This window comes from Poromitra crassiceps, assembly GCF_964638095.1.
Source record: "Poromitra crassiceps genome assembly, chromosome: 9".
In the NCBI taxonomy this organism is placed as follows: domain Eukaryota; kingdom Metazoa; phylum Chordata; class Actinopteri; order Beryciformes; family Melamphaidae; genus Poromitra; species Poromitra crassiceps.
In genome coordinates, this window is record NC_139630.1 from 36,018,055 (window position 1) to 36,032,781 (window position 14,727).

The window sequence follows — 14,727 nt, forward strand, 5'->3', positions numbered from 1 at the left end:
TTCTGACGCTGAAACCATGCTGTATTCAACTGCTAATGCTTACATAACTACTAACTCTACAAACTAACTCTTTTAGACAGAGAAAGCACACATTCTATTAGTTCTTTTGAGATATTGTGTGTTCACAAAATCTTAGCAGAAAAGAATCCTCGGGTCTTGAAAGATGAGCCAGAATCCTCAAAAAAACCCTCTGGCAGAACCTACCTACAGTAAAAAAAAAAACGGCTGGCAGTGAATGTGTTAAGAAAGAAAACAAGGCTAGATCTCGGAACCTAGCATAATGGCCACCGCGATAAAGCGTTCACGAGGCTGTTGTAGCAGGCAGCGGCGTTGTTAATGTGGAGGGCTCTTGGTGATGTTCAAAGTCCTGATGATGTCATAGACATTGTGACATCATCAGTGACATCATTATTGACCAAAATCATAAGAATTTTCCCCTCTGCTCCTCTTTCAAAATAAAAGCACAACACTGCAGTGACCGCACCACACTTTCAAGATACAAGATGTTTATTGTCACATGGATGTACAAGTACACACGGTGAAATGCTTGAGCTGTGTTATGTTCCGTTACAAGTCATCATCATCATCGTCATCAACATCGTCATCATCATCTCATCATGCCATTTGAGTGGCATTTGAGCATGAGTCTGAGTTGCTTGTTGTTTGTTGTTGTTTTAACTCCTCTGTTTTCTCTCCCTAGCCTTCGCTAGACGCTGGTGACCTGGACGACCGTGCCATCAAAGACAAACTGCGCAAAATTCTGAAGAGACTGGGCAAATTAAAATGTTCTAAAGAGGTGAGCTGTACTATGCAAGGATTAGAGTGTTAAATCAGGTTGCTGATTGGATGGATATTATCCTTTTATTGTCACTGCCAAGGAGGGTATGTTCTTGGTCCCGTTGGTCCGTTTGTTTGTTTGTTTGTTAACAGGGTTACGGGAAAAACTACTGGGCTGATTTCCATGAAACTTGTAGGTGAAAGGTGTAGTAGCATGGGCCAAGGAAGAACCCATTATATTTTGGAGCTGATCCGATTCGGGTCAAGGGAGGGGGCTGGGCTCGGAAAAAAGGGGCCATAGCTAGGGATAGGAAGGTCGTAGAGGTAGAGCAATAGGTAGATCTTGGGCCGTCAATAAGTAGCTCACCAAAGAAATCCAAAATGTATTATTTTTATTTTTAATGCATACACTAAGTCCCACTCATGACATTAGTAAATCATGTTATAAATAATATAATACCGTTAAAATGTGCTAAATATGTACTTGGGAGAACAAGGGGAAAAGAAGTAGCTCATGACTACCGTAAATTCCGGACTATAAGACGCACCGGTCTATAAGCCGCACCTTCAAAGGTGACTATTTTTTTCTTCTATAAGCCGCACCGGTCTATAAGCCGCGGGTGTTTTGATGTTTAATTACCATATGTAAGGCTTCGTGCACAGAGGGGATTGTCGGGAAAGAGATGGCTGTTTGGGGAAGCTCCCATTTATTAACATTTCAACAAAACAAAAGTCAGGTCACTAATCCCCAGACAAAATCACACATTGTGGTATTTTTTGTTTTTTTTACAGTGCACACAGTGTCCGCGGTGTGGTGAAAAGAGGGCAAGAGAGGAAATTAAAACAGAAGTGGATTTATAGTTAGAAAGAGTGCTAAAGAAGAGAGAATTCCGTTTTTTATTTTTTTATTTTAGTTACCGGTACTCACAGTACTATTGACCAGTCCAACTCAAAAGATATTCGGCAGTTTCACTTTGAGCTCTTGTTCCGCCGCTGGGCACACAGTGTCCGCGGTGTGGTGAAAAGAGGGCAAGAGAGGAAATTAAAACAGAAGTGGATTTATAGTTAGAAAGAGTGCTAAAGATAGTCCGGTCTGGTTATGACGAGTCTCGCTGGGTACAGTACGCCAAAGCGATATCCATTGACTCGATGATGCTGTTGTATGTTGCGCGTTTCTGTTGCACCAACGCGGAGAGGTCCTGCCGGACGAAAAAGCGCGTACCCTCCCAGGTGAGGGGCTTCTTCCCCGCAGCCTGGAGGATGAGTTGACGGTCGGGCCAGCGGAGTAGGCAGATGAAGATGGCCCTCGGTGGCAGGCCGGGGTCTGGACGTGGCCGAGGCGCCCGGTGTGCCCTGTCCACCTCTGGTGGTTTCTCGCCTTCCTTCAGGTCCAGGATGTAACACAGGATTTTGCCACGAAAGCGTCCATGTCACCAATCTCAGCTCCTCTTTTACATTGATCAGGCGAATGTTATTTCTTTTACTCCTGCTGATTAAGTCATCAACCTGCGTGTGCAGGGTTTCGATTTTGCATTTTATCCATTTTCGGACTCACTGTGTTGTTTTTGTCCTCCAGTGCGCGGATGCGCTTTTCCGCATTATAAACTCTGTTCACGGTTGCCTTAGTTTCTTTAGTGAGTGAGTGGATGGACTTCTGCACGTTTTCAAACTTGTTTTCAAGCTGCTCAAAACCTCTGAGCGATGTCGGACTTAATCGATAGTGTTTCACGGAGTAAAAGTTTAGCCCAAGCGTGTATCTCCAGCCTCCAGCAGGTGAGTCATTTCCTCATTCATGGCGTGATTGCTTCGTCTTTTTCTTTCTGCTTACCTGTGTTGTGTTATGTTATGTTATGTTATGTTGTTAAAAGAGGGCAAGAGAGGAAATTAAAACAGAAGTGGATTTATAGTTAGAAAGAGTGCTAAAAAAGAGAGATTTTTTTTTTTTTTTGGAAAAAATCCATAGATAAGACGCACCGTTATATAAGCCGCAGGGGGCAAAAAAGGCCAAAAAACGGGAAAAAAGCCGCGGCTTATAGTCCGGAATTTACGGTAGTTTGATTTTTTGTAAGTAGCTCTCATCCTAAAAAGGTTTGGGTACCCAGGGAGTAGGGATTCAAGGGTGGGTATGAGGAGTGTTTAGGGGGATGTGGGTGGTTTGAGGGGGCGGGGGCCGTGGTCATTGGCCTTAAAAAAAGGCCTTGGCCTTGGCGGAGGTCTGTGCTCTTGGAGTGCACTACTACATATGATGCAGTTTGGTTGTTTACATATTTGTCATATTATCCGAATCCACATGGAAAGTGTTTCTGACAAATTCAACTCACTTTCCGTCTTCTTCATTCTTCCGTCTTCCTTTGTGTCAGATAAGATCAGAGGAGATGAATCTTTCTTGATCCCCGTGGGGTAGTTGGTTAAGGTGTGTTTGTTTTGCCCCTCAGGGCTGCCAGGCGTGGGGTAGTTGGTTAAGGTGTGTTTGTTTTGCCCCTCAGGGCTACCAGACCGGCTTCAGTTGGTTAAGGTGTGTTTGTTTTGCCCCTCAGGGCTACCAGGCCGGCTTCAGTTGCTTACGGTGTGTTTGTTTTGCCCCTCAGGGCTGCCAGGTGTGGGGTAGTTGGTTAAGGTGTGTTTGTCTTGCCCCTCAGGGCTGCCAAGCGTGGATTAGTTGGTTATGGTGTGTTTGTTTTGCCCCTCAAGGCTGCCAGGCCAGCTTCAGTTGGTTAACGTGTGTTTGTTTTGTCCCTCAGGGCTGCCAGGCCGGCTTCAGCAGCATCATGGGCTACCTGTACCACATGAAGAAGTGTGGGAAGGAGGAGTGTGAGCTGGAGAAGCTGCTGCTCAACTGCTCTCACTGTGGGAAGGCCTACAGGTCCAGGGCTGGGCTGGAGTACCACCTTAAGTCTGAGCACGCCCCTGTAGGTCACACTGTTACATTAGCACTCCCGTCAGGATTTAGACCTTTTTTTGTGATTGTTGCTATCAAAAATGCTTGATTTTAATTTTCTCAAAAATTGCAATTCCATTTGCATTTTTATTTTATTTATTTTTTGCTGTAAAATTACGGGAACCCTCAAAAACGGCAAGTTGAGTTACCTTTTTTGCCGTTTTTACAGAGAAATCGCGGAAACTTTGAAAAATTGCAAGCCCCCTCAAATATTGCGGAGATTGGTTGAATATGCATTAATTATTGTGATTGCAAAATTGCAATTTACTGGAGGGACCGGATTGTATTTCATGGCCATGTCACTGTTCACAGAGGTACAAGTGTGGTTTACAGGCCAACGTGGACCAATCCTTTAGATCAGGGGTTCTCAAAGTCTGAGACTGTGGGCCTCCCCTCAAAGCTTTTGAAAAGCCCCCCACCATTGCTTACTTGCTTAGTTTCACTACTGATTACTGGATGCCTATGGGATCATGATTATGTTATTTGATCCCATAGACACTCAACAATTGAGACAAAATAGTCTGATATTGCTGTTTGACATACTTCAGATTATACCGAATGTATGTGTGTGCGAGGCCATGCGCACAAGTTAACCATCTTTGAAATTTTACTTTCATGTAGCTGCATGTGTGTGTGCACGCTGTGCGCCTGTCACTCAAAATGCCACTATTTTCCTATGGAAAGGATACCGCTGGCTGCGCAGTGGATCGCAGATTTTTCAGTGGTTGTTCGTGCAAAGACTTGAAAATAGTTAAAGGGATACGGCACTTTTTCGGGACTTTCGCTCATTTGCCATACCCCCCCCCACATAACCAAGGTACACCATGCCTTTACCGTGACTGTCCACGCAGTATACAGTGAGCTACAGTCGCGAAGTTAGTATCGCTATAGTCATCGCCACGCGATGACTGTAAATTCATATTTAATGCCTACTGAACACTCCTACTCCTGTGTATATATTATATATTGGACTTCACTTGCAACATTGTGATTGTCTTTTAGATATTTTTAGATATATTCTTTATCTCTGAATATTGATATGACCTCGTATGTAATCTTGCATATTGTGGCAATAAAGATATTCTGATTCTGGTTCTTTAGTTGCCTGGCAACAAACAACACATTAGTGCTCTGCTTTGATTATATTTTCAAAGCAAGGTGAATCTGGATTTTCCACCACGAACATTGTTAAAAACTCCTACAGCTGCAGTTTGACAATTGGGTCAGTGCTCAAGTGTCCAGGTGCAAGGCATAGTTATTAGGCTATATATAGGCAAACATTTCCCCATTCATTCTTACTGTAGTATTGAATGTGTGTACTGTTTAAATTATGTTATGGACAGGTTTGGACATTGGTTTATGTTTTACTGGCTCTTACAGACCTTTGAACTTGCGTAAATTCATAAGTGGACCTTCAATAAATAAAAAAGTTTGAGTACCCCTGCTGTACACCAACAGATATTGCATGTTTTCAAGCAGTGGATATCTCAGTTTGATGTTAAATTGCTCCTCTCTTCCCTCCCGCTCTCCAGACAGCTCAGCCGAGTGAGGAAGATGAGGCTGTGAAGAAGGCTCAGAGGGAAGATGCTCCAGAGCGGACGTCCAGCGGGCGTCTGCAGCGAGCCTCGGCCCAGCTGGCTAACTTCCACCTGGCCGAGATCGCCCACAACGACCTGCCCAAAGACTGGCCGAAGAGGAAGTTCCGGTCTGACCTGGTGCCCGATGACAAGAAAGTAAGACATTTATTTTACCTTGTAAGACATTTACTTCACCTTTAACAAGAAAATAAGACATTTACTTCACCTTTAACAAACACTTTAATTTAAATAGCTTTATTTTCCCAGTTTCGCAAAATGATGATGTAATGAGTGGTGTCCCATTTCCTAAGCAATTGTTTTCAACCCTTACCCTTGAAATATAGGAAAAGGGTCTTGCAAAGTCTGAAAGCAAAACCCCAGATTTTCCCACTCATCTCCAGTCCGTTCAGTTCAACCAGGTCTTTCTTTTCTGAACTTCGGAGCTGTCTCGCAAGGTTTTCTTCCATCCAGGTATAGGCCACAGCAGCACGGTATCAGCAAGCCTACCCTACTAGATAACGTTAGCCATTCCCCATATAACAGTTTATTCTCATCCACTACGAGTCCAATTAAAGGCAGATTAAACAAACTTTGGGGAAAGCAGCCAAAGGATGGGAAAAGTATATTTTAAAGTAGTTCAACGGAAGGAACACCGGAAGTGTGTGCCATGCCAGCATTTAGCCTTTGTGTTGATTCTGCCTTCCAGCAGAAGTGTATACAGTACAAGGCCAAATAGACAGACATGTATGAAGTGCATGTGCATATATAAATTTGATATGCCAAAACAGCCTGTTTGACGTGCTGTTTGTTGGCGCTCCCTCCTCAGCTGAAATACGCCCGTCCGGGTCTGCCTGCCTTCAGCCAGGACGTGCTGAGGAAGTGGAAGAACGAGGTGAAACTGCAGAGGAAAGTCAACTGTCCCAACCAGGTAACTGCTCTCATGTCTACAGATGAGTTGGTTAAAGTAATCATCTGCTTCGCACAACTAGAGACCGAGGACTAGTGTTGGGCGACCTTGACCTCAGCCAGATCATCCTATCGTCACCCATTGAAATCATCGATGTGTGAGTGACAGCAGTGGCTGGCTGCTGCCTAGTGGGCAGAGGTGTGTGGACACAGCAGTGAGTGCAGTATGGGTTTAGGCTATAGAGCTCAACAGGCACGTGACTTTTCGTGACGTAATTTGCCCCGGAAATAAGTTCCGAATTCATTTTCTCCATAGACATTTCGATGAATCCTTATATAACAAGTTTTAAGGCTCGAACCAAGCCAACCCGTGACCTACTGAATCGTGGTTAAGCAAGAACAAAGAATAACAACGGGGGAAAACATCTATTTATTTTCCTGTTTTTAAATACAAAAATTGGCGGACCCCCTGCAGTACCTCTGCGCACCCCCTAGGGTCACTGACGGACCCCCGGGTGAAGACCACTGCACTACTATAATGTTGTTGATGTCACTTGTGCTCTGTCTCCCTCTGCAGGGCTGTGGCTGCACCTACACCAGTGTCTCTGGACTGAAGGCCCATCTGGGACTCTGCACCAGGGTAGGCCATAGATCATTCAAATGTTTCTAGAAAAACATCTTATTTTACATTCATTATTTTATAACCCCAGACAGTGCAGATGCAGTTGATAGTCTGTTAATGATATGGCTCTTTTATTCTTTCTTCTCCGTTGCAGGGTGACTTTGAAGCTGGGAAATACAGATGCCTACTCTGCAATAAAGAGTTTAACTCAGAGAGTGGAGTGAAATACCACATCACCTCTGTCCATTCACAGGTAATGACCTACTTTACAACAAAAGTCACTCAATTCCTTCTGTTACATACCGGCTGCCCAGTTTTTTCAATAATCACATTTCTGCTCGTATCTAATGTGTCTAGGGGTTAAACTGCCATAATCCTACCCGGAACATGAGCAAAAGGACAACGAAAGGCTGTTGACGATTGAATGCAGCTGCTCACCTGTTAGCTTGGCTGATGTAGCCCCAGGAACCTGGAGCTTGAGATGGAGTGGTGCTCAAACTGGCACTCAGTCGAACCCTGTAGCCCTAGTAATATGAACCACTTTCTTGTTCCACCGCGAGAGCTTTGCCCGAGAGCCACGTCATTACGTCATTGTATACGTCTGTATACGTCTCTACTTCTCCAGCAGCACTAGCAGCAGATTCAGGGTTCATCCAACATGGCGGACATCGTGTCGGAGGAAGTGTAGCTCCAGTTCATGCTACCGTTGCTCCTGGTTTTTCGAGCCTTCATTGAAGCCCAAACAACACTAGTACAACGCTTTTGTGCTGCTCGTCGTGGCAGCCATGAACGGCGATTACGTTCGAGAAGATGGGTCATTAACGTTACCTAACACTTTTTGATTCTTTGCAACACTGAATGGAAGAATGCTAATGTTAGCTTGTTCGATAACAGCAGAGTCAGAGCTGAGTTCGTGCTCACAGCGCGACTGTGTCTTAATTTACTAAACAGACAAATGTTCAGGTGCGGAAACTGCACTACCTTGTTTTATTTTCGGTCAGACTTCCATGATTCAGGGACAGGATGACCGAGGTTACTGACCCCGTGAAGGCCCAAGCCCTCAGCCAGGAAATAGCCGCCCTCCTGGAGAAAGGTGCAATAGAGGCTGTGAATCGGTGGACACAGCAAGGTGGCTTCTACTCCATGTACTTCCTAGTTCGCCAAAAAAAGATGGAGCGCCCTCAGCGGTGCACTCGCGTCCCTTCCAGGTATGGCTAAACTGCCTGCGCCTGGACCCAAGCCGGCACAGTCACAGAATGATTTGTGTGTCCAGACAGTGCTCCCTCGCCCTCACAATGTGCTCGAACTCAGCGCTGTGCTCCTAGCTCTCACACGGGGCTTTGTGCTATCCCTGCGGTTTCTCGTTCGGTGCGACAGCCCCTCGGTGCTAGATGCTGGCCGAGCGGTTGCCAGCGTTAGGGTGCATGTAGCCGCAATATCGGTCCAGCATGTTGGGGAAGGTCAGCGAACCTTCGGTGCGCTGGACAACCCCTAACCCTAACCCCTCCATTTGATCCAAGATGGCCTCCCCTGCTTTTGTCAATCAGGGCATCGAGCTAGCGGCGGCCAGGAGTCGACTGAAGCACAGCTTTGCTCAGTGAGGGGTCTTAGGCAGTATCTAGAGGCGACGGTGGGCTTCCGTCGCTCCGGTACACTGTCCGTTTGCTACCACGGGTCAAGGAAGGGTGCCACCTTGTCAAAACACAGGCTTTCCAAATGGATTGTGGAAGCCACTGCTCAGGCATACAGGTCGAAGGATCTCCCTGTTCCATCTACCGCCCCTCGGCGGCCACTTGGACGGGCCGTTTTACAGCTCCCCAGAACTTCAACTTCCGTAGAATTCCCTTTCAGAAGTGCTTGACCTTGTCTTGCGTTTCCTCTCCCTTTTATTCACAGGATTGGTTTGTGACGAACAAAAAGGCCTCCAAGAAGTTTGAGAAGTTTCTGAAAAACCAGCCCAAGGAGTTGGTGCACGGCGTGGACAAACAGATCATAGAGCACTATCACCAACACCACCTCCACCACCAACACCAACACCACCTCCAGCATCATCAGCACCACCACCACCACCACCACCAGCCAGAAGTGGGTAGTACTCAAGTATGTATATATATAATGTATATATATACTGTATAAAATTCTACTTCTAAGAGTAGTTTTTTACAGAATACGTTTTACTCAAGTACATTTGCAATAAAATATACTTTTACTTAGTTACATTGGGCCATTAATAGGGAGAGTAGAGAATTGCGAGAAGTGTGTACACACACCCCACTCTGCGACTTGAATGATCGATTTGAAAGACAATTGGACGCCCTGACACCTCTCTACAGCTGCCCACCTCAGAGCCCCCTCCCCTTCCCTTGACTGTCCCTTGCCCCATCTATCCCGGCATTGCCGGAAGGCATTTCGTTTTTTTTGTCCTAGGTAGGCAAATAAATAAAAAGTCTGCAGTTTGGCTGAATGTTGACTCCTGCTGTAAGGTTAATTATTGTTCCAATAAAGTGGATTCAGTTGTAAAAGGAGAGCTGGTTAAACAGGTGTCACTTTTTCGGAACTGGCGTAGCAAAAGTAATATAGTAAAGTAACGAGTAATGTAACAAATTACTTTTGAAACCAAGTAATAAGTAAAGTAAGTAATTGTATTAATTGTAAAGAGTAATCAGTAATAAGTAACTAATTACACTTCCTGAGTAACTTGCCCAACACTGTTCTTGAGTAACTATATTGAAAAAGTGACTGTACTTTTATTTGTACCGTTTTTGTTTACTCTACCCACCCCAGTTCCAGCATCAGCCCCTCCAGCTTCTCCAGCATCAAGCCCAGATTCACCAGCACCAAGCCCAGATTCACCAGCACCATGCCCAGATTCACCAGCACCAAGCCCAGATCCACCACCCGGAGAACCACCACCTCCCTCCACAGATGGACCCCCCGCTCCAGCCGCCGCTCCTCTTCGCCCCTCTGGAGCCGCCCGTGGGACCCATGTCTCTGGAGCCGCCCGTGGGAGCCATGTGGGTGGCCCCCGTGGAGATGGGGATGGCTGCTATGGACAAACCCGGAGGGGAGAGCAGTGGGGCGGCAGAGAGGAGGGGGAGGGAGAGAGGGGAGAGAGGCAAGTCCGACGGGAAGAGGAAGGATTGCTTTGGTGGTGGCGGTGGTAGTGGTGGTGGTGGCAGTAGTAGCAGCAGTAATACGGGCAGCTCATCCAGCGAGTCCGAGGTGGAGCAGCAGGACAGACAGAGACAGATGGACCAGTGGAATCTGAAAAGGCCTGATGTCATGGAGGCCAACCCTGAGGCTGCAAAGCGACAGAGGAAAAGCACCTAAAGCTAAGTTTAGACCAAAGGTTCACGATGAGACGAGTTAAAACTTGCAACTACTTGCAACCAGCCCCTGTGACTTGACATGCTGAATTACTGGCGATGCCATCACCTGACTGGAGTCGAGATGAGACAGGTTTTACACCGGTGCAACTTTTCCCTGCAATGTCCTAAAACGGTTTCGTCTCATTGCGAATCATTGGTGGAAACTTGGCTTAAAAGGTGGAGGAACCGGATGTGTACAGATGACCATGGGGGGACGGCTTTAGCTCAGGAGGTAGAGCGGGTCGGCCAATGACGCAAGGGTTGGCGGTTCGATCCCCGCTCCCTCCCAGCTGCTGTCGTTGTGTCCTTGGGCAAGACACTTAACCCCAAATTGCTCCCGATGGTGTGTAGGCACCCTGCGTGGCAGCCTGCCGCCATTGGTGTATGAATGGGTGAATGTAGACTATCTACTCATTGTAAAGCGCTTTGGATAAAAGCGCTATATAAATGCAGACCATTTACCATTTTACCATTTACCATCATGATTGGCTGTACGTCTGCGAACAGCCAATCACAAGCGATCAGCAGCCAAAACAGTGCGTTAGATAGCAATAGGGCTGGGGCACGTGACATAAGCACGGGTGAGGAGTGCTTGCATTGTGGTCCAGTACGACAATTGCAGCTAGGCTAGTAGCAGCCCCACCAAACTCCATTCATCTGGCAACTAAATGTGGTCCTGTCTATCGGTAAATTGAATACCACCAGAACATAATTTACAAACCTTACGGATTGTTAAACGCCACTCTCCAATTCGGCATACATATTATCTCCCAAGAAGCACTTTGTGAATGTAAAATCTCATGTTTGCAAGTGGTTCGCTCTGTTGCTGTATACTGCCCTCTACTGTGTATTTTAGCGGGTACAGCACTGTGGGAATCACCGGCAAAACATTTTAATATATTTGGAATGTGTGCTTCTTTTTGGAGTATGTGTATGCTGAATTAGAGACATGCTTACAAGTATTCATAAACTCTTCATGTTTCCATAAAAAGTCTCAACTTGTATGTTGTTTCATCCATAAGTCGCCGAGTTCAAAAGCCTCAACGCGAGACTCATTCATTCTTCATTCTGAGTCTAGAAAGAGCCCCCCGATAGGAAGTTGCAGGCTCCGCTAAACTGGCCGTACGCTACATACACATTAGCAATCACAATAAAACAGTACCTCCTGCACAATGTTGTTATCTGAAGTTTTGCATAATCAGTATTCCCAAATATTGCGTCGTTTCCAATACTGAGCCCTTATTCAAATGCCAGGTGGACAGCGGGCTCTAGGTCACATAAGGGACATGAGTGACATTACTGACGATGGATCAAAAATGACAATTTTCAATGTATCTTGCGCAATCGATTGCCGGCGAAGTTGTAAAATATCGTCATGGCAATGGCATGCTGTCTTTGGGTCATTTATAAATGAAATTATTCTAAATTATTATTATTTTTAATTTGTAAAAAAAAAAAAAAAGTGTACCGCTATTTTACATTGAAGTAAACAGCGAGTGGCATTAGTGTACATGAGTTTATCGTATTTACCCACAATGCCTTGCGTTGCTCACTCTGACCTGATGAAGTCGCCCCAGCTCTATTCGTCTGCTTTAGCAAGCAAGCTAACATTAGCTAACACAATGTTAGAGAACATTAGCTTGCCTGCTAACATTATATAGATGAATTGCTGTCTAGCTAGCCAATTTACCAGCCAGATCAGTGGCGGGAGGGGGGGGGAACTATTTACAACATTGGTCGTGCTATGGAGGGACCTTCATCTTAGCTTGTAGCTTGTTGTGTTAGCTTTATACCATGAAACTGTCTGCAGAAGACAGATACCACTGTGTTGTTACGAAAATTAAATGTCTAGTTGGAGTCTAAAGTGATGCACAAAATGACTGTGACAAATATATTGTGATAGTGTGGGTTTAGTTGGCTAATGTTAGATAATGTTAGATTGCATGCTATGAATTGCCGTTTAGCTAACGTTTTGGCCACTCTGCACTGACGGTTGTTCACGTACTCAGATTTACAGCCAATCCTAAAGCGTGACGATATGAAGTCATCTGTACACGCAGGACACCGAACAGATGTGGTACCAGCACCTACACATGACACCTGTCTTATTTACTTCCCTCATCACTTCTCCTTAAAGGAACACACCAACCTTCTCTTCTCTGTGTGTTAGCTTAGCACAATGACTGGTAGTCTGTGGAACGGTCTAGCCTACCCCCCCATTAACCCTTGTACCCTATTAGTCCATGTGATGGATTTTTTTAACATTTGCGTGGAGATTTTTGGTCCTAGGGGTCTGAAATTAAGCCCAGGTCATTTTTTGGGGTGTTTTACAAAAGTCATCCTCTCACCACTAGAGGCACACTTCCTGGCACCCTGTAGTGAAAATACAACTCAATTGCCTATTAAGTCACCAAATACACATTCCAAACTGCACCAAAATGTTCTCATGTACATTTTGTGACTCGTCACAAAATGTAGCGTGGTGAATGCACGAGTCACTGCTAACCGCTCTGAGGCAGCTGAAGGGCTGCCCGGGATGAAGCTCTCAGTAGTGGTGGTGTCGCCGAGCAGATGGAAGCACAGCAGTGCAAGCTGTTGGGAGAGGCTCCGAAACTAGCGGCGGAAGCTAGCAGCCAGTGAGACGGACTTTGCCAAGAATGGGAGCCCGGTGTAGCTGCTACATTAGCTGGCGTAGCAGATATGCAACCACCGTCAAAGTAGCGACCGGGTGGAGAATGTGTCCAGGCAGAAATTGATGACCACCAACAGACCCTAGAGTCCAGGCAGGACAAAATTCAGACAATAAAACTATTTAAAACGACTTTAAAATTTGATTCAAATCTCAGATGGAGAAGCGGCGAACAAACAGCGTCACCTCGCATCTGGGGATAATTCATCTGACGTTTATGAGACATTGTAATTTTTGAATTAAATACATAGGCGGAACTACTTTCCTGACAAAACCGGAAGTTCCGGCTCTGTCAAAAATTACAATGTCTCGTACTTTTACATTATCTCATAACGTGGTGAATGTATGAGTCACAACATATACATAAGAGCGTTTTTGTGCTGTTGAAATGTGTATTTGGTGACTTAACGGGGGTAGGCTAGCCCGTTCCACAGACTACCAGTTATTAGGCTAAGCTAACTAGTAAGAGTGTCTCGTCAAACCAGACAAGGGGGGAGCTTTAGCGCCGATTCACATGCAGCGCTCAAAAACGCTTGGACAATGCGAGCGGACGGTGAACACAACATATATCAAGTGCGCTTGGACGGAACACTACGGGTGCACCTGGCACTGCCAAGCAACCAATGACCGCAACTTCACACATTTGTTCGTTATCTACAGAAAAAAGATCGCCATCGCAGTAAAACTCATCATAGCTTTACTTCTTGATGCATCCCTCTCTCTTTCGCTCTGAGACCGTGTGATGTGGTGCGCTTGTGGCGTTCCAAAAAGTTAAGATGTTTTTATCTCGATGGTCGCAGTCAGGGCCGTAGCCAGGGATTTCGGGCCCCATGAAAGGATATCACATCGGGCCCACGGATGCCGCCGTCCAAAGGGCGGCGGTGGAAAATGTTGGCCATTTGGGGCCCCTGTCAGTCAAGGGCCCTTGGAATCGTCCACACTTTCCCCCCCCTGGCTACGGCCCTGGTCGCAGTTGGAAAAAAGGTGCACACACGGTTTCTGTGTGCGTCGCGACTACATCGGCCTCGTTCAGTGCAGGAAAAAAAAAGTATACAAAAATTATTAAAAAAAAATAGATACTCTAAAGAATTTGGTTTGGTAATTTACAAATTTTTAGGGGCATTGTTTTGAGCGTTATAGTTTGTAACATTTTTGACACTTCCAGGTGACGATGGATCCCCTCAACATAACTTCACGGTTTGTGTGTGGAGACAAGAAGACTCTATGTACAGCTCCGTTTTAGAGCCCCAGGCTCTTTCTCTGTCCTAAAGTAGTCGTCAGTGTATAGCCCTAAGACATGTAGTATATTGTTTGTGTGTGCATATTTCACCAACATTAAATGTGTCTTTTTATTTTAACAAGTGTAAGCCCTTTTTTGTCCGACACATTTACTTGGGATGGGGGGGGGGGGGGGGGGTTGGACTTTAACCTAAAAAAAGATTCTATAGTATTTTTGAGTTAGACTTGTCTATTTGCTCACTCTTTAAGCATGCTCTTCATATCTTCATACTTCCCTTCCATTTTTACTTCTTAACTGACAATTTAACCCTTTCCAGGGGTTACATTGGAATGTTGAAGTGTTGATTTTCCATTTGGAGTCCATTGAAATTATCAGTTCTCCCTGGCTGGCGATTCCCTTTGGCCTTTCTCTCCCTTTGTCATATTGCCCTTAGAGGGTTTTGATCCAATGTCATTTCATGTGTTCATTCATCATCCATTCACACTGTAAGCAGCTTGATTAAAGGAACAGGCTAACATTTCGGGAGATTCACCTATTTGCTATATTCCCCGTAGTAAGACGAGAAGATAAATCGGATCTTAAGAAATTACATCAGAGGACATTTTGGGAA

The 14,727-nt window shown here is 45.5% G+C and overlaps 1 protein-coding gene across 2 annotated transcripts in view; it reads left to right on the forward strand.

The window, feature by feature from the left end:
- The window catches only part of LOC310781967 (uncharacterized protein), a 30,366-nt gene extending 16,164 nt beyond the window's left edge, over positions 1-14,202 (forward strand). The window contains exons 11-18 of one of the 2 annotated variants that reach the window (XM_083642618.1): positions 701-796; positions 3,519-3,686; positions 5,248-5,448; positions 6,119-6,220; positions 6,776-6,838; positions 6,975-7,073; positions 8,717-8,920; positions 9,605-14,202. In XM_083642618.1, coding sequence (XP_083498744.1) covers positions 701-796; positions 3,519-3,686; positions 5,248-5,448; positions 6,119-6,220; positions 6,776-6,838; positions 6,975-7,073; positions 8,717-8,920; positions 9,605-10,150 — 1,479 coding nt within the window. In that variant the 3' untranslated portion in view covers positions 10,151-14,202. The remainder of the gene's footprint in view (positions 1-700; positions 797-3,518; positions 3,687-5,247; positions 5,449-6,118; positions 6,221-6,775; positions 6,839-6,974; positions 7,074-8,716; positions 8,921-9,604) is intronic. The other variant, XM_083642619.1, reaches the window with a different exon arrangement.
- Positions 14,203-14,727: the final 525 nt, after the last annotated feature.